We start from the raw sequence: 22,694 nt of genomic DNA, 5'->3' as shown, positions 1-22,694 counted from the left end.
CACGTAATTTTCCTGTTAGAATATCTAGTACCAGCATGTGGATGCATGAGGTACAGTGTGCTTTTGATCCCAGTCCTGGGGACCCAGAGACAGAAAGGATCCCTGCAGTTAGATGGCCAGCCAGACTAGCAAAACTTTGAGCCCTAGGTCCCAGGGCCAAACCTTGTATCAAAAATCGATGTGGGTGGCTCCCAAGGCACTTAAGGTTTGTCCCTGCACTCTGCATGTGCACACACTAGTACGTACGTATGTAGGTACACACACACACACACACACACACACACACACACACACACACACACACACACACACACTAGTACTCCCCCACAGAAATCTAGTAGAAAAGCATACTTAATAAACAATAATTTAAAAATGTGTATAGTAATGCAGACATTGTGGACTGAGTCTGATATTATGCATATGATAGATGAAGAGGGTGATGTTTAGCAATGAGTCCAAATGAAAGAGTAACAGTGTAACCATTCTAAATAGGTAGCTACATAAATAAGAATTTTTTGGTCAGCAAATGAGCATTCATGAGCATTCAATAGTGATGAGTTCATGCCTGGGACTCATTAAAATAGTGATATAATGTAATATAATCTGCAATGGTCAAATATGAAAATATATAAATACACTTTCACAGAACATGAAAATTTCCTTAAGTGCTATTTTCTTAACCATTTTTCTTTGATTCAGTTCCCACACAGATCAGCTTTGTTAAGGATACTCAAAGCTACATCAAACAACAGGATGGATAGCTTGAGAAAAACTTCAACTTGCTACAAAAATGAATTAAAGTGCCCATGAGGAGGTACAGTTCTACTAATATTGTGAAGCTATAAAATGACTATTTACAGTTATTTTCTATAAATTTATAAATAGTCATTGTTGCATTTTGTGTGTTTGAACACTTGGTTCCTAGCTGTTGGTGTTGTTTGGGGAGGTTCTGGAATCTGTACACAGTGGAACCTTGCTGGGGGAAGTATGCCACTGCGGTTGGGCTTTGAGGTTTACAGCCAGGCCTTACATCTGTTCTTGTTCCTCCCTCCCTCCCTCCCTCCTTCCTTCTTTCTTTCCTTCCTTCTTCCCTCCCTCCCCCTCCCTCCTTCTCTTCTCTCTCTTTCTCTTTTTCATTCTCTCACTCTTGTTCTCTGTTTCCTATGTGCTGATGAAATGTCATCACACTGTTCCCTGTCAGGCCCACCTCACATTCCTGCCACCATACCTTTCCCGCCATGATGGACTGGATCCCCTGCCGACATGCCGCCAGTCAGAACAAACCATTTCTTCTCTAAACTGCTTTTTGTCAAAGTATTCGACCCCAGTAATTATGAGTAATTAATCCATCACTAAGAGCTGATTGCCACTTCTACAAATAACCTCATCATGATAAGATTCTCCTGGTTTGTTTCAAAGTTGGGAAGTTTCATTAATTGTGATTGTTTTGCTGTCTATTTTATAGGCAGTCACTAACATTGCAGGCTTCAGCCAGACCGGTTAATCTGTCACAAACTGGTGGAGCACAAAGGTAACATCAAAGCTGACAGACTGGTTTTTAACTGGACCATCTCTACTCTGCTTCAAAATTAATCTGCAAGGAAGACCCTAGCCAGGGTAATTACCCATTCACCCCAAACATTCTATAACTGGTTGTTGCCAAGTCTGCTGCTTATTTACAGTCATATATTTTGCAATATTTTGCTACTCTATGACATGGCATAATTTAGGTGTGTGGTGCCAATGAAGCATCTATAGAGTAAAGAAGAATGGCATAAAAGCTTATCAATGTGTTTAGCCTACTGATTGTACCATTAAGGGGGAAGAAAAAGAATGCAGTGGTACAAAGGGTTAAAGGGGAATAATGGAACAGGGAGGGTTAAATTTGGTTGGGGCATTGGAAGAATGGGGTATTGGTGGGAATACATGGATGGATAAATAACACTGATGACCTTTTATAAAAGCCATATGGAACACCCTCCCCCCGACACACACACACACACACAGTTAAAATGGAGTTGCCCTACTGTGAGGTGGCAATGCCCCTACAAGACAACACAGGCTAATCTATAAAAAGCCCAGTGATAGGAATGGGTTACAACTTTGGGAGCTGTGGGCCAATGAAGTCCCATAGCCTCCCCAAACATTACAGGCTATTGTCTATGCTATTGGTTATCCTCCAGAAGTTGAAGGTAAGACTTTAACTGCAGAAGACACCATGTACTTGTGTCACAGAATGTGGAGAAATCAAACTGGTAGAAACTTGGATGCTTCCTAATTACCGGCTAGCTTTTTTAGTGCTGGGAGGTGCTATTCACACTAGTGGAGAAAAAAAATATAACCATCATTCTTACCCAGATGTGAATTCTGCCAGCCACAATGATGACTGGCCTGGTAAGACATACCCACTGCTTGCAACAGTGACAGAAACACCTGTGAGTAACCAACCTGTGTTTTTATTGGATTTAAGTCTTACCCCACAAGATGAATCCTATAACTGGCACTATTACTGGTCCAAGAACCAATGGCTAGACAGGTCATGGTCCCGAGGGAGAAACTACTATTACTATTCTGCCAAATGGGCATAGCATTAAACCAGCTTCTACTGACTCATCATTATAACCATAGATGAATACATCTCTTAACCCTCATCAGAGAAGCTTCTACTTGAATTTGAGGATGATTAACATGGAGACTCACAAGTAGCCAAGGTGCAGAGAATAAGAAACTAGAGAATTTTTAACCCTAAACAGGCTATCACACCACCTGTATCATATTTACTGTATTTGGGGGGGGGGCAGTAAGAACACTTCAGACTGAGCACACCAGAAATGGGTAAGCATGCTCTCTTTCAGTTCATGTGTAACTGCCTGATCACATCTGGACAAATCCCCAAGTGAACTATAGATGGAGTGCTTCCTGTGTGCTCAGCATGCCAAATAGAAAGCATTTATAACTATGTGTGTGTACATCACTGGAAATGCAACAGCAAGATTTTGGAAAAACTTGGTATTTTAAGTGACAATATCTTACTGTGTTATATAAAATAATTAAGGCCATGTTTTATGAATTCTATTTATATACCTTCCTGATAACATTAGATTTTAGGGTGACTTTTAGGGCAATAAATTGACTTTTAAAAAATTCTATAATGTCCTCTGAATCCTTTTGTTAACTCTCCCAGTCAAGACCATCCCAAGTAGCACATAAGAAAATGTTTTACAGCTGTAGAGATGGCTCAGAGGTCAAGAATCCTGGCTGCTCTTCCAGAGGTCCTGAGTTCAATTCCCAGCAACCACATGGTGGCTCACAACAATCTGTAATGTGATCTGGTGCCCTCTTCTGGCATGCAGACAGAACACTGTGTACATAATAAAGAAATAAATCTTAAATAAAAAATGAAAAAAGAAAAAAAAAAACTTTAATGCCTGGGGGTGGTAGCACAAGCCTTTAATCCCAGCACTCGGGAGGCAGAGCCAGGCAGATCTTTGTGTTTTCGAGGCCAGCCTGGTCTACAGAGTGAGTTCCAGGACAGCCAGGACTGTTTCACAGAGAAACCCTGTCTTGGGGGAAAAAAAAGAAAGAAAAGAAAAGAAAATGTTTTACATCATGTTAGAATGGCAAGGATGTACACAGGTATTCAGAATGTAAAGTGTTCAAGCCTTAGGCATAACAACTTAAAATCCCCTTTGAGTTTTGGCCTAAGTCTTATTCTGCAATGCACTCTTTAGAAGAATAAAGCACTCTATTCTTTAACAGGAACTCAAAAGGTTGATAATAAATATATTCTATCTGAGACTGATCAACTTTGCCCTTTCTTCCAATAGCGTTTTTGACTGTAAAGTATTTTTAAAAATCCATGAAGATGTTAATTACTGAAAACAAATTCGGGAAGAATCAACAGTCACCATTCATAGAGTTTGCAGTGGGCACAGCAGGTGTATACACGGGAGACACTGCCTGTCACTTGTTTTTCCCCCAGAGACAGGGTTTCTCTGTGGAACTTTGCTTCTTTCCTGGAACTCACTCTGTAGCCCAGGCTGGCCTCGAACTCGTGATCCTCCTGCCTCTGCTTCCTTCAGCAAATCCTACCAGCGTTCCCCACCACAACTGGCGCATGTCCCTTCTATTTCTTTCCCAGTTAGTTGCCGCTTTGCATTGCAAACTAACCCATCTCAAGCTTTTCGGAGAGGGTTGGTGTTGGCAGCAAAGAGCAATGTGGTGTGGTGTGGTGTCATGTGATGTGATGTAGTATGGTGTGTGCGTGTGTGTGTGTGCGTGTGTGTGTACTGATGTTTTCCTTTACATTTTATTTTATAGTATGGGTGTTTTGCCTACACAAATGCCTGTGCACTACATACAGAGTTCAAAAGAGGACATCAGATTCCATGGAACTGGAGTGACCAAAGGCTGTGAACCACCATACGGATGCTGGGAATTGTATCCTGGTCCTCTGGAAGAGTAGCCAGTGCTCTTAACTTCGGAGTCACTTCCCCAGCTCATGTGTATTTTGCATGTATGTAGGTATATACAGAAAATAATATATAATAATATATATGAAAGGTTTCCTAGCTTTGGAGAGTCAGAAGACTGGCGCAAAGCCTGGGGTTAGTAGAAAAGTAGGTCTCATCATAGCTAAAGGGGATACTCACTTAGCTATCCCATGAGTGACAAAGCTGCCATAACCCACTTAAAATCCCAGTAATTAAGGGTCTTAAGCCACAGAGCAGGGGAAGAGTAGAAACAGGAAGCTTAGAGAAGACGGGCGGCCAAGAAGGAAGTCGTCTGTGAGCTCTTCACAAGAACTCCTCTCCCTACCAGTTTTAAATGAGGAAGCTTGTGGGTCAGAACGAAGGGACCTTCTTTGTGCTTTTACTCACAGCTTAATCAAACCCTAAGTGTTTCTTTATTGTTGGGATTTTCCCCTCAGAGCAGCACTGGCTCCCATGCACTGTCACACCTTTCTTCCTAACACTCTGTAGAAAATCACAGCCCCTTTGTTAAACTGCCTACAGTTTCTTTTCCTTTTCCCCCCAGTCTTCCTAAAATCCTGGACATTGCTCATCTAGATCATCAGGTTATGAAACCCCTAAAAAGAACATGGTTCTTCCCTCAGCACAGAAGTAAGGGGGTTTGGAAATCCAAGTGGCAACTTCAGGCTACAATTTACTGTGCAGGGAAATGTGGGATTTAGAGTTATAGAAAGGCATTTGTTCTCATCTTTAGCATTCATAGTTAGAAAGCCCTTCTACTCCCCAGTTTTATTCTAGAAACTTCTGCTTAAAAAAGAAAAGGCAAAAGCAACTGCACACTGATGCAGCTCAGACTGGACAGCACCTGGATGCCTCAAGTTCTTTGCACTTGGCTTTCTTCAGGGTACTTGTCACATAAGGACAAGAGAACACTTGGTGGTGTAACGAGCAGTGCGCATGCCTTACAACTCACAGAATGAGAACCAGGGATGGATGTTTTGTTCTCATAGGCACTATGCTCTACCTTAAAAGCAGACCCACTATTATCGTTGAAGTAGGAGTTAAAGAAAAACACAAAACTATAGTCTTCGGGGGAATAAACAATCCATAACTTTTCCATAAAAGTAGGTAGACATGCATGACAGATGCATGCACACATACATAGTTACACATGTTCACACACATCCATATTCACTCATTGGCTAAACTTTCACACTGATGATATGGTTGAATAGTTACGACAGACGCTCTCGATAAATCCTAAAATACTTGTTATATGATTTCATAAAGGAAAAACTCTCGAACGCTGGACTAAAAGATGCTCTGCTGATCACATCGCACTATGAGGACCCCCTTCAACTGCAACCCTGAGCAGTTTCTTGAAATTTTGACGACAGTAATTAGCTGAAGTTTACTGGGACAGTATCAAGCCTTCTGTGAGCGATACCAGGGAATAGGCGGTACAGGCTTACCCCACCTAGTTGTTACAATGAGATGTTTCCATTACATGATCTCAACAGCACTCTCCAAAGAATACTCTGGAAGCTAGAGGCACTCCATACCAAGGACGTAGGTCCAATTAGTATACGCAGCATGGCCCACTCACCTGATCCTACCCCTGGGGCGCTCGGACTGCTCAGACATGAAGCTTGTGCTGCTGAGGCGTGAGGCACTGCTGGTTCGGGAAACGGCGGACACGTCACTGACGTCACTGTCTGATGACTTGGCAGAGACGTTATCACAGCTTCTGTACTGATCGTTAGGTACGTTATACTAAAGATTAAAAACAAGAGAGGGTGAGCTCCAACATCGGGTCACGGAACAAAGAAAAAGAGACACAGACCTCCAGGTTCATGACTGCTTAACCCACATGAAGTCAAAGGATAGTTTTTGTCAAGAGAAGGATGGAAGCTGATGTCAGCATTGATATGTATACACGAATCTTAATAAAAAATGGGGCGTGTTCTCAATGATGGGACACGATTTATGAAGAGTGAACACACAATTGAAGTGCTTCCATGGAAAAAGTCAATGAATCATGTGTACATGCTTAGAACCTGAAATTTCATTCCTCAGTTTTCTTAAAACTGACGTTTATTCATATTCTTCTCTTGCATATCTTTACTTTTTGGACTTCATTTCTAATATTTAGGAATCATCAGATAAAATAAGACACCATGAATAATTTACCAAGGGAGTCAATCAATTTTTTGATTTCTACTCAATTTTTATTGTCCTATTGGAATGGACCATGCAATATGTTGTGTTAAAACTATAGAGAGAGACAAGTTTTTATTATAACTACATACAACTAATAACTAAGTTATTGTTGTCTTTGGTATCAGTGAAAAAGAACTATATTCATTTACATAAAATAGTACCTTCACTCTTATTTCCTACTAAGCAAGAGAATTTTAGATTCATGGGCAACGAATGGGTGAAATGCTTGTTAATCTTTGGGGAAGTCACTTATCCTCCAGTGCTCCATAACACAAACCTTGATTAATTTGAACTATGTTTCTCAAATCTACCACTTAAGTGAATTCTAAAACCCAAATCTATTTATATAAAAAAGTAAGAAAATAAAATGTAAGAAGTAATTCAAGTAATTCCATAGATGGTGCTCACATTCATTTCAAAATCCTTTATGTTAGAGTACATTGTTCTTGAAGCATGTTAGTTTAAATTCTTTGCCTCTTATGTGTATGGATTTATCATTTTGTATCATGATAACAATACACATTTTAGGGTCGATATACAAAATAAATTTTTCTAAAGTTTTATCACAATGATGTTTACCTTTGAAAGCTACAGATTCCCACTAGAACACAAAGGACATTCACATATGCTGTTAAGTCTAGAGCCTAATTAGCAGTTAGTCTCAAATTCGTGTGACTAATGTATTCAAGGTAATGTGGTACCTTGGTTCACCAGCAAACTGTGTCATATATGATAGATGGTTCTGTCCAAGAATAATTTCCTTCAGAACCATTTTTTTTTTTTTTTTTTTTTTTTTTTTTTTTTTTGTTTTTCGAGACAGGGTTTCTCTGTGTAGCTTTGTGCCTTTCCTGGAACTTGCTTTAGAGACCAGGCTGGCCTCGAACTCACAGAGATCCGCCTGCCTCTGCCTCCCGAGTGCTGAGATTAAAGGCGTGCGCCACCACCGCCCGGCTCAGAACCATTTCTAATCTACAGATGTTTGCTCTTCCATAAAAGAAAGAATGAAAACATCATTACATGTTTTACTATACTGGTATATATAATAATTACCATAATTATTTTAAGATCACAGTTTCTCCTACAATAACTGAAGGAAATCAAAGACTTTGTGTTTACTTTTTTATTCCTTTTTTTTTTTTTACTTATTTTCAAAAACTCATTAACCTTTGAAATAAGCCCTGCTTTTTTTCATCAAGCATGGTTTGTTAAATTTCTTCTTTAGTAATTTAATATTTTCATCAAAATGCACTTATTATACACTGAAGAATAAAATACACTCAGAAGGAATTTACTTAGTCAACCTACAGGGAAATAAGTCAAGCTTCCTTCCCTAGGAGTAAGCTCCTAATTATAGGTTCACAGTTTTAAAAGTGAGTAATAATAAACAACTACCTCCACCTGCTGGACTATAGGGTGCCTGCTCCAGGATTATAGAAACAGAATTCTTTTAAAAAAGTGAGGGCCCAATTGTGACTTTATCCTCCAGTTACGACTCCTACCCACCAGAGAAGCACTTAACTCCAAATAACATCAAATAAAAAGCCATAATGATGCATTTCAAAGATTCCAAAGCAGCTGAGCCCATATGAATTCCCCACTCAAGATGAAGAGTGGGACAACTTAGTCCTTTAAAGAAAGACCAGGCTTGAAAACAGGTCTCAGGATCATATCTACCTGGTGATCTTTTAGCATGGAAAATGTAATTTAGCTTTGTTGGTAAATGAAAGTATTCTAAGAATGGCCACCTAATTTCTCCTACAGCTGAAGAAGTTTCAACTATTTGGCCAAATTTGTCAGTACTGAATTTTAATTACTTTATCAAATATGTTAAGTGCATAAATATCATAAAAGAGATAGTTAAAATTTTACTACATTTATGAAAATACACTATTTTTGAGCAATAAAAGTCCTTTACAAAATTAAATGTTTCGGGAAAAAAAAACATAACCCTTCCCTGAAAATATGTGAAAGAGTTGTAAACTAACTGAAACAGCTAGTATCCACCAACTCATTGATGTGAATTATTTTTCTTTTATGTAAAACAAATTTAATGAAAGCTTCATTAGAAACATTGGCCTAGAATATAAATATTTTAGTTGTGGTAAATATAAATTTTTTTATTTGATATATCAATGAAAAAAACTGGCAATTGTTACTATGCATTACACAATTTCATTTCTAATACTCTTAACCATTTTAAGATATCTAATCTCCCATTTATTGGTTATGTAGCTATAACTGAAGTGTATAATTCCATTATTGAGAATAAAATACATTATGTGAAGTCACGTTTTCCGTCTTTTCTCCCACAGGCAGATGGAAATTAAGATGTGCCTTTCACATTTACATTTATATAGATTCATATACCTCATATGTAAGTATTTTAAAATGCAAAGGGGCTCCTTGGAGAGAAGGAAGGAGACGAGCATGGGGAGACACAGGTTAATGTGAGCACAGTTCATTGGTGTATATGTATGATGAGCTCACAATGAATCATATCATCTTGAAGTTAACTTAAAATATCGAAAATGAAAGCTGTTCTTTTTTGAAAATTATTTTCAGTTATGTGTTTGTGTGTGGGAGGGAGTATGTGCACATGTGTGCAGGAACCCTTGGAGGCCAGCAGTGCTCCCGACACCTTCCTGAGCTGGAGTGACAGGCAGTTGTAATGTTTGATGTGGGTTCCCTGGAAGAACAGTATGAGCTTCAGATCTAACCACTCAGCCAGTTCTCCACCCCAAAATACTTTGGTTTTTAAGATATTCAAATTCAATAAAATAGGGACAAGGAGTATCTATACAAATAAAGAGAAAAGCGTTAATAGGTAAATGTGAAGGAAAGCCATTGAGAATACAAGGCTTGGGGACAGGCTAGGCTGGAGTGTGTACTTGGTGATGTGACAACAGCATCAAGTGGTATCTAAGCCTCAAGTCACCCTGTGAGGGACTCACTAATTTTGGTAAATGAATTCTGTCTCTTTGAGAGTTGGGGTTCACAATGTTGGTAAGTGTTTAGGTTGAGATAGAATATTTTTCGTGTGTGTGTGTGTGTGTGTGTGTGTGTGTGTGTGTGTGTGTGTGTGTACCAGCATGCAAGTATGTGATGGTCACAGGACAGCTTGCAGGAGCTGGTTTTTCCCTACCCCAGTAGGTTCTGGGGGACTGAGTTTAGGTCCCTGGACTTAGTGGCAGGCCCCTTTACTCAATGAGCAATATCGCTGACACTAAAACAGAAGGCTGAGGTCCTTCCAAGATCTAATTTGCTTTCCCCAGAGAATTTGGCACCTTACAGAAGGGTGGTTTACAAAACTACTCACACTTGGGATGTCTAGAACAGCTCATTGCACAGATTTTTTTCTGATGGATGGATTAATGATTAGACTCCCAGCTCCCAAGGACCCCAACAGCTTATGTGACTTCAACTTTTAGAAGGTTAAGAAATCAAGAAAGGATTTCTGGATTAACGGAAGCTTTTCCCCTAACAGGAAATTTCAACTAACGGAAGCTAACTGTGAACAAAAATCTACCTGGAAAACCATCCTGTTGTCTCATTCTTAGTGAATTTGCAGTGTGAGCAAACAAAGGCCAGGATGCTATTCACAAAGAAAAGCTAGCATGCTGCTCAGCTGAGACCACCACCATAAACCAGTAGACAGATGTGCAGAGATGGATTTATCTACTTCCTAGAGAGTGAAGGTTTTTATTTAGCATGTGTGTATGTTTATTGTTTCTCTTTACTGATTTGATGTTTTTAAAAGGTGCCTATAAGTCCTTGTGGCATGCCTGAATCAGTGGGACTTCTCTAGTGCTGCATTTAGGTTTCTGTATCTAAGGTGCAATGTGATACACTGTATCCAACTGCTAAACTGGGAAATTGTGATACATTGTATCCAGCTGCTCACAGGGATATTATGATACACTGTATCCAACTGCTGGGTGTGGGGGACATTACAGATGATAAATCATATTTTGTTTTTGCTTCTACTGTTTGTATTAACCAGTGGCTCTATATGGATCAAACTTGATTATTTAAAAAATAGTAACTTTGAGGCTTTATTTTAAGCTTAGTTTGTACTTATTTAGATTTCTAATAGGTCATTATTCCCAAAAGGCTTCCCAATATCGATATGTAACCAACTAGAAACTAATGTTATTTTGATATAAATTTTAAAATAAACCAGACAATGATGTAAATGTGTTTCATAGAGTATAAAACTGTATATTTTAATTAAACATTAGCTACTACATTTATGAATTTCTAGTATATTCTTAAAAATAATACTTATTAGCACTTATATCATCTTCTGAGAGATTAAAACAGCATTTCTTTTTTACTATAGACAGATAAGGAAATAAGCAAATTTGTTAGACTGTATGGCTTCTGTCACTAATTCACTAGTCAATGCCACATAAATATACTTAATACTCTAAATGAACATTCTACTATTTCATCGACAAATGGCCTCATATACCCTGCTTACTTTCGCAATTGTAACTAAGGACAATCCTCATCTTTAATACCACTATTCTTTTCTGGTCAGGGAGATTATTAAATGTAATAAATGACACCTCAATCATGTAATTTACCTTCTGAAGATATAAAGGTGTGGAAGAGATTTGTCAAACTGTATGAGCAACTATGGTGCAAGTCTAGGATTTAATGACAATTTCCTTTACATGCTCAGTGCTCTCTAATTTTGTGACACACACACACACACACACACACACACACACACACACACCTAGTGTGTGTGTGCATATATATATTCTGCTTCTCAAGGGGACACTACTGGTTGGATACTTCTCATTTTACCTTGGAATATTGCTCGCGATCAAGTTCTTGACTAGACCCAGACCCTGCTGTCTGCTTCAGTCGGTGCACTTTCATTTTCATCTGTCTGGTTCGCTCCTCCACTACTAAGCTTGCTGCAAAAACACACAACGGAAGCGCATTAAAACACATGAAGCACTGTTTAAGGACGTGACCGGTTTTAAGATTTCAAAGCTTTTGAATTGATTTGAACTACACAAAATTCACAACCAAACCACGATTAATTGGTTTTTAAAAAAAAATGTGGAATAGACAGCACTAACAACTGTTGATCTCCACGTGAACACAATTCAAAGTACACAGAATGGGGGACACAAATGTTAGTAACAAAAATAAGCACTCTATTTCTTCATATTTGATGTGAAATATTTTTCAACTCTCTGTAGAAGTGATTTCACGGAATCAACTTAAACTGTGAAATGGTGTTTTCCACTAGCTGCTGCTGGTTAGCTATGAACAAATGTGCATACTGAACACGCCACACACATATGCACATGCTTGCATGCATGCACACCCACTTGGCGTCCTCAGCTAAAGAGAAGTCTCTTGAAAACCATTTTATTGATAATCATCTACTCTCTGCAGGGATTCCTTCCTATAACATGAATTTTGACCAACAGCTTTTGACGAATATTTGCTGCCTATACAAATGGACTTACTTAGACAAAAGCAAAACTTTCCACCTTTTATAGCTTGCATGAGCCACATACATAAATCTCATAAATTTTGAAAAGGATATTCTCTACTTGTTAGTTCTTTTACAATATAGTATGTTCAGAAATGTATTCTACTTAAGGCTTTATTATGACAAGAAGCAAGTGTGATTAGAGGGCAAGATTGTAACCTTCAATTTGACTAAAGTCAGAATCCATTATAATCTGGCTTGAAAACTCTTTCTCTAATTTTTGTGTTTTTACAAAGGAAGGGGAAAGAGTCAAGACTATAATTGTGTGTATGTCGTTCAAAAGCTCGTAACTGTGCTGAGTGAGACCTAAATTAGTTTTGTTTACAGCTTATCCATTATTGACTAGAGTGTTTAACCTCTCACACAAGTTTAAACTATACTTATAAAATAGATTGTGTGTGTGTGTGTGTGTGAAAAATTCTACATGACCTTTTTACCATTCAGCCTCTAAAGCATATGCTAAGGTGTGTACGGGAGTGTGTGCATGTGTGTATGTGTACATATGTGAGAATGTGTTTGAAACCTCAGCATCAGTACTTGAGTCATAATTTTAATCACACCAGCACCATTTCAACTTCTCCATTATTGAAGTCAGTAAACTAGACAGACTCATTCCATTACATCACAGCTCTGAAAATTAAGCAACGACAGACACACATTTGCTCTGAATGTTGTCCTGAGAGACAATACACAGTAGTTGCTTTTAACTAGAAGACGTTTAACAAAAAGCTTGCGGAAAATCATTGAGACGTTGGTTAGTTACTTGACAACACACAGAGCCAAAGGAAGCACTATGAAGTAAGCTATAGTAAGACAGTTTTTAAGAACTGCAATGAAGTTATGAAAATTAAGACTTTTGTATATAGAATGCCATAAACAATACAGAAAGCCATATGTAAGTATATCTTCTCTCTGCTCTCCACCTCTGTCATAAATACCACTTGGTATCAATTTTTTTCATTTGCTTTGAGTTTTAAGGGAGCTAAAAAACAATCTGTAGTTGTACTGTATAACTAAAGCTTAAAGCAAGACAATGTAATCTCTCTTTCATAGATAATTAATGTTAGTTTAATATCCTTGTCAAATACATTAACTTTTAAAGAACCTTTATAATACTTGTTAGACCAAAGCTCTATTATATTTGCATTTAGTATTTTGCAGTTCTTAATATTCCTTCCCAGAAGGCACAGGCCTGAAACACCTGGAAACAGTCTCAGTGAGTGAACTTTGCCATCCCACTCTCATTGTCTATGTAGGGTTTCATTACCTCATGGGGGCTGCACTTTAATACTCATTATGCAAAACTTAAAGACATACCCTACGAATATACCAGTAATAAGTAAACTGAATATAACGTTTTCAGGGACTTCATTCCTAGTTTCCCGGAAACTCTCAGTATACTGCACTTACTCACAAGAAAGGCTAAGGAAACAACGTTTACATCTCACCAGGACAATAGCAACATCCAAATTAATATTATGACCCAAGATCACCAGTAGAGCCACTCAACTTTCCAGCAAATACAACTGCCATGCCATCTTCATTTGCTTGAGCTCAGATTCCAAACAGAAGCCAAGTTCACATAAGCCTGATCATTTACTTGAGCATTCAGAAGGTATAATGGTGTCGTGCTGCTCAGACTCCCTTTGTGTGTCCTCTTTTTGATGGCACTATGCATTAATCTAATATGATGAAATAACTGTACAAGTTATCACATGACATTGTATATATATGTATATATATGTATATGGCTACTTTATAATCACACCCTTGGTGCGTATGGAAGTCCTATTTCACTCTTCTGCACACTTTTATTTCTCAAATGCACACTGTGAAATAAAATGACATTCTACATGGATTATCGATATATGAAGCTAAATTCCTCAAACTTCAACCTTAAAATATCAGTCGACTAATATCTGTTATTAATAGGAAGAATAACAGAAGTAACCAAAAGCAAACTCTGTCCTTGGAATATTAATATCCCTCAATTATTTAGCTATAAAAAATGAATCTCATATCAAAATTTCTAATATTTTATTTTTAAAAGAACAATTATTCCTCATCATTTAAAGAGCTCTATTCTTTTATCAATTTTAACTCTAACAGCAAAATTTAAATCGAAATAAAGCATTTTATAGAACAATTGAGATCCTTGCATTAAATTTACATTTTAAGACATTCTGAGTGTTTGTAGCAATTTAAATTAACACAAGGATTAAAAGGCAAATTGTCATTTATTTACAAAAATATTAGAAAAATTAATGTCTTCAGAGGTATTATCTTTCATACTGTGGTATATTAATATTAAGTAATTCTTATTTTTGACAATAGCAATATTATTTATTTTCAACAGCAGTTTAGCTTGTATATCATTTTCAAAAGAAAAAGGAGTTTACTATAGACTACTTTAACTATAATTGTAGATTGCTCATTAAAGTTTGTTACAGTACATTAAATAATTCATCTCCTGTAGCTCCTAAGATGTAGTTAACATTGTAGTTTTATTAGTGTTTTCCTGAGGAGTTGAAAGGCTGAAATCTGTCCCAGTAATGATAGCCTTAGTCTTATGCTTATGTTGGATAAACTCTGGCTTAATATAAGCATATGTTGATGTGCAGACCTATACTAAAGAAGATCCTTTTTCTTTACACCAATATCTTGTTCCTTGTTCTGGGCAAATTCAGGAATCTTTTTCAAACTAATGCTTGTCAAAATTACCATTAAGAATGGACAACATGGCTTCTTTTTAGGAGCCACACTTAGGATACATTTTCTCTTCTTCTAAAACTCAACAAAAAGAATTGCAATTGGAGCACATAGGACAAGATTAGTAAATGTAATTTATAAAGTACTAACTAGAATTTTCTAATGGAAAATATTCTACAGTACTAACAATAAAGACTTGGGTTAAAAGGCATTCCCCTCAATATTCTGTACTTTGCTAAGAATTGTGTGTGTGTGTGTGTGTGTGTGTGTGTGTGTGTGTGTGTGTGTACACCATGGTGTGGGAGTAAATATCAGGGTACTATTTACTGGAGTCAGTTCTCTCCAGCATATGGGTCCTGGGGATTCAGATTAGGTCATTGTGTCAAGCTTGTGAGCCAGTTTCTATACATACTGAGCTATCATGGACCCACAATTCTTAACCTATAGAAAAAGTACAAATGATTTCACCTCATTCATAATTTTAAATGATGCATGATTGAAGGACAGGATTTTTGAATCTACAAACAAACTAAAACCATTTGGGAATTTCTGCCTATGTATGTATGTATTTTAAAAGCCAAGGAGCAAAATAATCATTTTATTTATTTATTTATTTATTTATTTGTGTGTGTGTATGTGTGGTGGGGATTGGGAGTGTGTGTTTGTACATGCATATATGTTCAGTTGTACAAACAGGCCAGAAGAGGACCCTGGATCACCTGGAGCTGGAGTCATAGGCAGTTATGAGCTAGAAACCAAAGTCTATTCTTTTGCAAGAGCAACTAGCACTTTTAAATGTTAACCCGTCTCCAGATCCTCCTTTTGAAATTTATTTCATTAAAAAGTACTATTGAAAAGATTAACAACTCTTAACATTAGTTGAATATTGAAATTTTTATATATCACTTCCAAAGACAATGCTATTTTTGAAATATTTTGCATGTTATACTTATGTGTGATTTATTAGCATTCCAAATTAAAGTTTTCATGAAATTACATTTATGTAAAAATGAATCTATATCAATTTCAAAATCTACAAAGCTAAAAATTAACACAAGCTTAACTTTTGATATTTGAGTCTGGTGAGATGGCTCAGAGATTAAGAGTACTGTCTGCTCTTCCAGAGGATCCAAGTTCAATTGCCAGCCATGTGTAACTCCAGTCCATGGTATCTGATGCCCTCTTCTGGCCTCCATGGGCACTGCATATATGTGATGTATGCATAAGCATAGGTACAGGCAAAGCACCTACACTAAAACTTCTCATATTTTTTCAAGTGTTTCTTGTGAAATACAATTTTACATGGGCAAAGTGAATTGCTACATTAAATTTCTTGAAGTAAAAAGATTTTTCGCATTTGTTTTGCAAACACTAGTTCATATGAGTCAATCCCGTAACAATAACCCTTGCACAGGATAATTGAGTCCATTTTGGTATGCCACCATATTTCATAGTTGAAAAATTAAAATCCCTGCTTCCTCCTTAAATGGCAACATAGTTACAATATGGAGAGACTGGAAGCTCCTCCTTTTTTCCAATGTATCAGTCAAGAAGAGAACTGGTAAATGACCTCATAGCTGAAAGTCGTCAGATACAATGTCACAGATAACTGTGACACTTACAGTGCCTCTGGTATTGACAAAGTGTAAAGAATTCACTATCTCAAGCACTGTACTTTTAGAAGTGCATAGAGACCAATGGCAATATAAGACAGAGATAGAAACAGTATAGAGTTAAAAAGATCTGCCTAATTGAACTGCAGTAGGTAAAAATGATACAAAGTCTGAATATAAACTAGATCTTAAAATATTCTATCAAGTAAGGTGGGTTGGTATTTGAGGATTTAAAATGCAATCCTTGTCAATATTGCATTTTAAGGATTCTAAGCATTTTAAGTATTATTCCTTGCTTAAAATCAATGAAGTAAAAGAGTTAAGAAAGGCATGGGGCAGCTCCAGAAAAGCTAGCTAACAAGGAAGACCCTAAGAGGGATGCATGGACTGTCCTGGGAAGGGGAAATAGATTAGATCTCCATGAGTAAACGGGGGGGGGGGTGAGGGGAGCAATAGAGGGTAGGGGGTGGGGGATGAGAGCATAAGGGAACAGAATGATTGAGCTGAAACAGGGACGGAGTGGGTGAGTAATGAAAGAGATATCATAATAGAGGGAGACATCATGGGGGATAGGAAGAAGCCTGGTGCTAGGGAAGTTCTCAGGAATCTACAAGAATGACCCCAGCTTAGACTACTAGCAATAGTGGAGAGGGTTCCTGAGCTGGCCTACCCTGGTAATCAGATTGGTGAATACACTAACTGCCATCATAGAGCCTTCACCCAGTAACTGATGGAAGCAGATGCAGAGATCCACAGCCAAGCACCAGGCCAAGCTCCAGGAGTCCAGTCGAAGAGAGGGAAGAGGGATTCTATGAGCAAGAGTCATCAAGATCATGATGAGGAAACCTACAGAGACAACCAAACCAAACTATTGGGAATCATGAACTTTAGACCAATGGAGCCTCCATGGGACTATACTAGGCTCTCTGCACAAGCAAGACAGTTGTATAGCTTGATGTGCTTAAGGGGCCCCTGGCAGCAGGATCAGGATCTATCTCTGGTACATGAGCGGGCTTTTTGAAGCCTATTACCTATGATGGGACACCTTGCACAGCCTTGATGTGGGGTTGGGAGGCTTGGACCTGCCTCAACAGAATGTACCAGGCTTTGCTGACTCCCCATGGGAAGCCATACTTTGTTGGAGGAGGGAATGGGGGGTAGGGGAAGACTGAGGAGGGAGAGGGAGGAAGAGAGGGGGATCTGGGGTTGGTATGTAAAATGAATAAAAAAATTTAATAAAGAAAAAAGATAACAAGCAAACAAAGGCGTGGGACTTGACTTGATCTAAAGCTGACTCATTATTCTTCAGCTCAGTGGTTCCTAGAATGCATCTATCTGGAGTTTCTATTTGTAGAGAGAAGGGAGTCCTCAGAGAACCTCTCTTGCAATATTTTTTCATATTTGTAAAACAGAAACTATAATGATTCATTCTTTGGCTCTATTACATTCTTTCCAATATTTTCTAATTCACCAACTTAGCCAGACTATAGGTGTTATGAGAAAAATGTGCTGAATTTGACATCATTATCTCTGTATGTTTTACAATGAAGAGATGGTGTCTTCCCTTGATGATCAAACTTACTTTCAAACTTACGCAAGCTAATGAGTCGACAGATCCTTACTTAACTTCTACATCAGCACTGCCATCTATACTACACATAAAAATAAAATCTGTAAGTTTTTCACCCTGTGTAAGTTCCCCAATCCTAGCAAATTGCCTTAAATAAAATGCATTCCTGTGTGCAAGTATAGAAATCTTTTGTTGTTCTTGGATTGGGGTGGAATAATCCTTTTGTACACTGTAAAGACTTTTCACTCAGATTGGTTTAATAAAAAGCTGATTGGCCAGTATTCATTAATATTAGAGACAGTGAAAGTTTATGATTATCCACTATAAGAATCATAAACAGTGGCAAGCAAATTAACACCCTTCAAGTGAATATACCACACTGGATTAGGGAAATTATATAAGACACTCTATTAGGTCTAGATAATTGAAATGGGACACTGGCAGAGGTGAAGAAGATTATTTACACAAATAATTACTTAGATCACCCCACAGCCACATGACCTCACGTTTTGCTTTAGCATGTTTATTTCCAATAGACTTCCTACAGAGCTCTAGATTGCCAACCCCATGTGAAAACCTGCAAGCTCCAGCATACTGAAAACCTGTCCTCAACAGACAGGGCCTGCTCCTGATGGAAGAATCATTTACCTAGCTCTTCTGTGCTACTCAAGGTGTTAAACAACTGCCACAAAGAAATGAAGTTTTTAGAACATTACTCTTCCTTAAGAGGTATCCCTGATACGTTTGCAAAGGCCTGCCAGGGCAATTAGCTGTCTGGAGTGAAGAAAAACCAGTCTTTGGGGGACATTTATTTTACCCAAAATGACCTCTAATATTTAGCCATCACACTCATTGTTCCAGCAACACTAACAACAAATAGACTCTATTTTGGCAGTCTTGATGTAACCTGATAGACTTCGCTCCTTTGGACAGTCTCTTTCCCATGTTTGCAGTATTTGAACAATATAAACAAATAGTGCACATTAAGGAGACCATCCATAGTTGGACACCTGCTTAATTTGATTTTCCTCTTCAATTCCTGTGGTGATATTTTGTTTGTGCTCTAACAAACAAAGCTTGCCTGGGGATCTGAGGAAAAGGCCAACCACTGTATTAAACATAGAGGTCAGGCAGTGGTAGAACACACCTTTAATCTTAGCATTTGGGAGGCAGAGATTCACCCAGATCTCTGTGAGTTCAAAGCCACACTGGGAACAGAGCCAGGTGTGGTGGCACACACTTTTAATCCCAGCACTAGTTAACCATAGAGGACTGGAGGTCTGTACAGCCAGACAGGAAGTGATAGGGCTGAGTGGAAAGAGGAAGTGATGTAGCTGGGCAGAGAGAGGAAGTAAAGGTATGTAGGCGTGAATATACAGGAAGCAGCTCTCTTGGGCTGAGGATTTCCTAGCAGTAAGAACTTGTGGCTGGCTTATTCTATCCCTCTGATCTTTCAGCTTTCACCCCAATATCTAGGGCTTGTTGTTGTTGTTTTTTATTAGTAAGACCATTGAACAATTTGTGTTACAACTTCCTTTACAAATCTCAGGAGAAAGGGTTGAACGAAGTCTTTGATCAGTCAGGTACACCTTGCAAGGACTGTTATGTGTGAAATATCTAGAAGCTTTAATGGCTATCATAACATGGTTACTCGTAAATACACTGAACTGAACAGAATGGGGAGGCCCAAACCACACCCTCTTGGTTATGTGATGTGACCCTCTGAGAAGCCAATTTTAAAGAAGCTAGGATAATACATAGGTAACTAAATGTCCCTTTAATATGGAAAATTCAAATCATTATTTATAATGTATATTCAAGTAAAAATACTGCATCTGAATGATTCAGCCTGGAAAATTAAGGAACCACGAACCATCAACAATTTTTCTCTTTTTCCTTCTCTCCTCTCTCTATTGGTTGGCTCATCTTTGCCCCTCCCACTGCTCTCTGTTGCTCTTTTGAGGCCACAACTAGGGATGGAACCTAGCGTCTCATATACACTGAGCAAGCACACTACCCTAGAGTTGTATCTCAAGATATTGAATATTATAAATCTTAACCTACAAGAACAGAGAGTGACTGGCCTGGCTTCTTAAGCTCTCTATTAAATAATAATTTTTAAAAAACAATTACAATATTTTGGTCTTATTTAAAGATAGTTAGGAAACTGTGAAATTTTGAAATGACACATTTGTTAACATAGAATGTCAAGCATATTTCTTCCCATTTTACCACTATAGCCTACTAGTATTATAAATGGTTAATGAGCTATATTGTAGTTAATGCAAAGTAAGAAATTTTTCAGTTTTCACTTTTATATAAATTCAGTCTAATTAAGGTTAATGCCATACTTCCATAAATTTTATTTTGCATAACTTAATACTCAAACTCTTTCTGTCATCATTTAGCATAGAAGAGTACAGGAAATATTCTTTAGCATTTACTCCAGAACTTAGATTAAAAATGTAGTTGTCTAGAGACATCTCTTAATCACCTCTTACAATCTTGTCACAATAATTATTACACATTTCATTAGTTGGGTAGAAAACAAAATGCCATTTGCTTTTTGTTCCTTTGAAATAATTTAATTACTAGGACTTTAAATGTCTTTCATTATCCAGGTATATAAATTACACATGCTTTATAATTACAGGCACCATATTTGTAGAAAACATAATGTAATATATTCTGTAATGATTCAAAATTGCTCCCAGGAGCCAGAGATAATGAACTTAAGAAATACCATCTAAAGGCATAAAAGTAGAAATTTATCATGACAATAACATTTTTCTCACCTTGAAGTCATTTAATTTCTGGTTCACTTTTGATCTTCTTATATCATTATTTCGATGCCCCCAAACTACATTCATGGGCTCTTTAAAACTGTCCAAGAAATGTAGCAGAGAGGGAAAAGTTGGCTTACTTTTAGAATGAATGATTAAAAATAGGCCTAAAAGCAGTCTGTGAAACCTAAAATGATATTATCTCTCAGCTTTCTACATAAAAGGAGTCAAAGGTAAATTAAATTGTATGAGTATTTATCTATAATTCTTCACCTGAATTTTCAATCCCAGATTGTAATGTCTAGGTAGCATAGAAAGAATCTGATTTTTGTTGTTGTTGGGTGGGTGATTTAACAAGAAGTCAGGCATAGATTTAGCTGAGTGGTTCACAGCTGAGTCAGCAGATGAACATATAAAAACCAAGTGGCCCTCTCTAAGATCAGTGTGCCATAAAAGAGTCTGTTGCATCTCTAGAGCAAAGAGGACAGAACACAGACTAGATGATCAAAATCTGTGCCTGCCTCACAGCACCTGAAGCAGTTCACTTAGGCCTTAAGTCCATTTCTATACAACATGAGTACTATACTGCTGCTACTCTGTGCGCGTAGTAGGCACTCAATAAAAATAGTCACTGAGTTCATGTAGCACAAATCGGTTTTGAATAGGATTCTTAAAGAAGGGCTTACCACTTACCAAGTGAGTCAAGGGGGTCAGGTTTTCAATCTACTGAAGCTTTAGATGTCTCAGGAAATAAAGGATATTAATACTTATATCCTGGTGATTTTTGAAAATATGAGATAATGTACAACACTCTTAGTTGAGTGATCAATATGTAGTGAATGGTAAACTTTGTTTACCATTAATTATGTTGTGGAGTACTCCCAGGATATTCTTCTATAGGTAGAGTGGCAAACTGTTTCTCTAAAACTGCTGCAGTTTTAGCACTCAACAGCGCTGCATAATCTGTGGAAAACTGGGGTATTAGCTGTTGATAATTTTACCTACACATTATCAAAACAAATGCAAACTGATGAGTTTATTGGCCTCTGTCAGTCCTATTGCTCATTTTCTCAGGGAGCAAGCAATCAAACTACATGAATTTCCTATTATAAATTACAGATGAGAGTCTGCAGCTTACAGCTATGGGATTTCTTTTTACAGGAAACATGTCTTTCATTTTCAGCCTCAAACATCACTTTGAAGAAAAATCTGAACTTGCTTTAAACCTTCTGGACTGTGGGGGCCACTGTGAGTGGTTACCCTGCCTCTTCACACTCTAGAAGAAGAACACACCATCCTGGCTGCTGAGTCCTGCTGGATAAACTTTCCTATTTACCTCTTGTGATGATCTAGTTACACATCTGTTTTGTAAGGAATATCTATGTCCTGTCTCTAAGGCTTGGCAGGGTTGTAACATCTGTCTGCCCGGGCACACTGACCAGTGAAAACGTTAACATTTGATGTAGTCTGTAGCAAGGTTTATATGTGGACTCTTCATATAGACTTTCTGTTGTATCACATGGAGAGTTGGTAGTAGTCAACCTGGCTTTTGGTTGATAAGAATAGACAGAAGACCTCTAATTAAATGTTCTTCTAATTAATTGTTGGTCTGCATCTTTGGGAAATTGAATTAAACTCATTTCCATTATAAAATCCAAAGGATTTGGAGCTGGAGACATGGCTCGGCGGTTAAGAGCACCTGCTGCTCTTCAAAGGACCCAAGTTCAGTTCCTAGCATCCATGTCACTGGGCTCACAACCGTCTGTAATTCCAGCTCCTGGGGAATCTGAGGCCTACAAGGATACCTGCCCC

General features: G+C 37.8%; 1 protein-coding gene across 50 annotated transcripts in view; it reads right to left on the bottom strand.

The window, feature by feature from the left end:
• Rims1 (regulating synaptic membrane exocytosis 1) overlaps positions 1-22,694 on the bottom strand; it is a 488,347-nt gene that overhangs the window by 83,052 nt on the left and 382,601 nt on the right. For 43 of the 50 annotated variants that reach the window (XM_028868040.2, XM_028868004.2, XM_028868005.2 and 40 more), the window contains 2 exons: positions 11,505-11,617; positions 6,079-6,245 (listed from right to left, as the gene is read on the bottom strand). The exons of the other annotated variants lie outside the window; for them this stretch is intronic. In XM_028868040.2, the coding sequence (XP_028723873.1) occupies positions 6,079-6,245; positions 11,505-11,617 (280 nt within the window). The remainder of the gene's footprint in view (positions 1-6,078; positions 6,246-11,504; positions 11,618-22,694) is intronic. 50 annotated transcript variants of the gene reach the window in all.

This window comes from Peromyscus leucopus, chromosome 16_21 (assembly GCF_004664715.2).
Source record: "Peromyscus leucopus breed LL Stock chromosome 16_21, UCI_PerLeu_2.1, whole genome shotgun sequence".
Lineage (NCBI taxonomy): Eukaryota > Metazoa > Chordata > Mammalia > Rodentia > Cricetidae > Peromyscus > Peromyscus leucopus.
The sequence above is the reverse complement of the archived record's forward strand: the minus strand, read 5'-3'. Positions and strand labels throughout refer to the sequence as shown.